The following is a 3,706-nucleotide window of genomic DNA, read 5'->3' as shown; positions in this document are numbered from 1 at the left end:
AGAAAGAAAGAAAAGAAAGCAAGAAAGAAAGAAAGAAAGAAAGAAAGAAAGAAAGAAAGAAAGAAAGAAAGAAAGAAAGAAAGAAAAGCAAGAAAGCAAGCAAGAAAGAAAAATACAACTGGTGCAAACTTTATCTTCATTAGAAATAAGAAACTTCTAAAAAAAAGGTTGGAATGCAGGACAAAATGTTGTTTTATATGAGTTTGTTCGGTTAAAATGCTAATCTGCTCACCATGTCTGTTGACAGTCGGTTCAGGTATTTTTCTTTCTGAGCTGGGGTTCCGAGTTTAGCAAACAGTACATTGATGAGTGTGTTTTGGATGTCAACAAGCACAGCCACAGAGGGATCCACCTTCGCCAGCTCTTCAATAACCAGGATGGAGGAGAAAAATGAGGAGCCGGTGCCACCGTACTCTGGGTCTATTTCAATTCCCATGAGCTAAAATTAAAAAAAAAAAAAAAGGGAAGCATTGCTACAATGATTAAAAAATACATTATTTGAATGAAAGCATGTGTTCACTATGTTTTAAAGTAATTACATACTCCCTGCTCAAAGAGGGACTTCAGGACTTCTTCATCCATGGCAGAATTTTCATCCATCTTTGACACAAGGGGGGCGATGCGCTCCTGTGCGTATTTCTTCACTGTCAACAAACAATACGTTAGTTTAGTGTGACAGAAAGWTCTGTTTGCAGAAGCATGGCATTARTTTTCCTGCTCACCTGCTTCTCTCATCATGCTCTCCTCCTCTGAATATGTTTGAAGAGGAGGAAAGGAGAACACTCCACTTGCTTGATGGGATTCCACAGCTGGGGAAGAAATGGCCCTGCTCCYGACTCCAGACTGGCAAGTTCTCCATGATGGACGAGGGATCTGTCTGAGGGACTGTAAACAAAAACATAGTGACATACGGGTTCTGGACATATATCTACATGGAACTTGGCAGTTATGTCAGCTACAAGCTTGTTATGAAAGGTTATTTGTGCTAGCATTAGCATACGTGTTAAAAAAAGAGGCTAGCAAGTAGACAAAATGGCACGGCAAGATGAAAACTGTTGACTGTTTATAGAAAAACAGGTTAAAATATAATAATAAAGACTTTATATACAGTCTTACCTTTGCAACAATCCTACTTAACGGCGCAGCCATGGTTTGCTGTGAAATGTTTACGCGACGGAGCAGAGGGCTATGCAGTGCTGCGTTCACGGGAGTACGGAACCTGTAAGAAATTCAAGATTTATTCTTGTAAATGTATAAATTGGGACAAGAAATAATCGAGTTAAATAGTTAAATTACTTAATAATAACAAAGATACGCAAAATGGGAAAAATGTTAAAATCTGTGAACGATTTTTCTGACATATTTTAAAACGTAAGTTTGATTTATTCCGATGGTACACAAAAGCAACAGTTGCGTTTGAGTAAAGACGGAAGCAAACAGACACTGGGTAACGGTACTTATACACAGTAAAAACAAAGATGAACCTCATATGCTCGGCATTAATTCGATGTTGACTAGAAGCTGGAATGCGAAAGCAGATGTTTGCCAAGAGCTTTAAAGAAAAAAGAAACATTCAAAGAAAATACGTCGTATCTAAGAAATGTTAGCGCTAATGCTAATAATAGCAACCCAAGAGCTAGCTTTTAGCAGGTTGCCAGCCGGGACACGTATCGGCATCGTATTTGGATGTTTTCGTGTTTAATCAAGGTTAAGTAAAATGGAAGAGATAAAGAGCGAGCCTGTGGATTTTGTGAGGGAATTTCAGGAATACCTGACCCAGCAAACTCAGCACGTCAACATGATCTCGGGCTCCGTTTGTGGAGCAAAGGAAACAACCGAGCAGTTTCAGGCTGGTGAGGACTGCAGTAGACAGCAGAAACAAACAAAAAAGTCCCAAATAAATACACATTAAGATGATGAAATAAATGTGTGTGCATTTCTAGTTGTCCCAAGATGTGAGCAGAAYGGTCTGGACCCCCCATCTGTGGAGGTGAGCCTGCCTGTGGAGCCTGGGTCAGATGTGCAGATGATGGACGACCTGGAGAGGACCTGCGATGGAAARTATAAATGCAGCTACTGTAGCTATGCCAATAAAGGCATGGCTCGTTTAATAGAGCACACACGCATTCATACAGGTAAGATATGACTTGCTTATTTAATGAACTTACTTAGTTTTATATACTTTACCACAAAAACAGTATTTTGCACTGAAAACACTTCCAACCAGGTAGGCAGTTGATGTACTACAACTCTAATTTAAAAAAAGCTGGGGGAAAAAAATAAAATTTTGAATAAAATATGGGGTTATGAGATTTTTCTAATCATTGCAATCCGTTTTTATTTATTTGAAATGTTTCAACTTTGTTGTGTATGTTCACATTTCATGACATTCTTGGTCGCAGCAGTGCTAAAACTATAAATTTCTCTTCACTCAGGTGAAAAGCCTCATCGCTGTCAGCTTTGCCCCTTTGCTTCTGCGTACGAGCGCCACTTGGAGGCCCACATGCGTTCGCACACGGGAGAGAAGCCGTACAAGTGTGACCTCTGCGCCTTCCGGTGCAGCGACCGCAGCAACCTGTCCCACCACCGCCGCCGCCGCCACAAGCTCCTTCCCACGAGAGTGGTTCGTCCTTCGTTTTCCAACAAGAGAGTGCTGAGCGCTTTGCAGAAGCGGACGGGCTCGCTGGGCTTCGGTCGGCGGCTCTTGGTCGGCTTAAATCCTCTCTCCGTGGCGACGCCAAGGTCTGAGTATCTGAGCGACTTAGCGAACAAGATCCACCACTTAAATGGCRGCGAGTATAAAAATCCTCCCAAGGCGGATGAGAATGAAAGCTACGGCCGGAGTGCGAATGGTTTTAGAAACTCCCTGGACCAGCTGTCTGCGCTCGCCGGTCAGCTGACCAACCTTCACGCTGRACCGGAGACTCCGGCGTCACCTGACGGAGAGTCATTAGAAGACGAGAAACCCATCCTGATCCAACACGTCTCCAGTGAACAGGCTGCAGTGAGTTCAGACGGAGTTCAGACATCGCCCCGAAAAGACGAAACGTCCCCTTCAGCTCACGTAAGCAGCAGTCCAGTTCCAGCCTTCAGTCTGGAGAACAACATGAACACTTTCACCGGGAGTGTTAGCAACAGCCAGGCGAGCACACCCACCCCGGCCCCGACTGTAACGGACCAACAGCTSCTACAGAAATGTCAGCATTGTGATATTCACTTTTCTGATAATATACTCTACACCATCCACATGGGCTGTCATGGTTTTAACCACCCATTCCAGTGCAACATCTGTGGTCATATGTGTGTAGATAAATACAATTTTGCATGTCATTTTGCTCGTGGACAACATAAAAAGTGACAGTGTGCACTTTTAGATTTGGACTYCTGTTCAGCCGTGAATGTCTTCTGCTGGCTGTTCTACTGCACAAGCAATAAGGAACCAAGAACAGCTAAGGAAATGTCCTGATGCATCTCAGTAATCCAGGTAAAAAAATCAAAAAGAAAAATATTGTATAGGTCTTCTGGACGGGTTCTTCTCTAATGAAACGTTTCGTCTCTCCTCCAAGAGACTTCTTCAGTCAGAGAGTTTCAGGCAAAATTCAGGCTTTTAAGCCCTGCCTCCATGTGACAAACAGAGGCACAAACAGAGCAATGTTGTATATGCTGTTAAGTGCCAGGAGGACTGCGACCAGTTATACATCGGGGA

General features: G+C 43.0%; 2 protein-coding genes across 2 annotated transcripts in view; one reads left to right on the top strand and one right to left on the bottom strand.

Annotated features, from left to right (window-relative positions):
• acadsb (acyl-CoA dehydrogenase short/branched chain) overlaps positions 1–1,841 on the bottom strand; it is a 4,475-nt gene extending 2,634 nt beyond the window's left edge. The window contains exons 1-5 of the mRNA XM_014007018.1: positions 1,772–1,841; positions 1,117–1,219; positions 723–885; positions 544–644; positions 233–439 (exon numbers count right to left, since the gene is read on the bottom strand). Of these exons, the coding sequence (XP_013862472.1) occupies positions 233–439; positions 544–644; positions 723–885; positions 1,117–1,149 (504 nt within the window). The 5' untranslated portion in view covers positions 1,150–1,219; positions 1,772–1,841. The remainder of the gene's footprint in view (positions 1–232; positions 440–543; positions 645–722; positions 886–1,116; positions 1,220–1,771) is intronic.
• Positions 1,212–3,524, top strand: LOC106516588 (zinc finger protein Pegasus). Its single transcript, XM_014007020.1, has 3 exons — positions 1,212–1,853; positions 1,944–2,135; positions 2,436–3,524. The coding sequence occupies exons 1-3, from the start codon at positions 1,718–1,720 to the stop codon at positions 3,356–3,358; spliced, it is 1,251 nt and encodes a 416-aa protein (XP_013862474.1). The 5' UTR covers positions 1,212–1,717; the 3' UTR covers positions 3,359–3,524.
• The last annotated feature ends 182 nt before the right edge of the window (positions 3,525–3,706 follow it).

Source organism: Austrofundulus limnaeus, unplaced genomic scaffold, assembly GCF_001266775.1.
Source record: "Austrofundulus limnaeus strain Quisiro unplaced genomic scaffold, Austrofundulus_limnaeus-1.0 Scaffold39, whole genome shotgun sequence".
In the NCBI taxonomy this organism is placed as follows: domain Eukaryota; kingdom Metazoa; phylum Chordata; class Actinopteri; order Cyprinodontiformes; family Rivulidae; genus Austrofundulus; species Austrofundulus limnaeus.
Note: the sequence above shows the minus strand (reverse complement) of the source record. Positions and strands in the feature narration are given on the sequence as shown.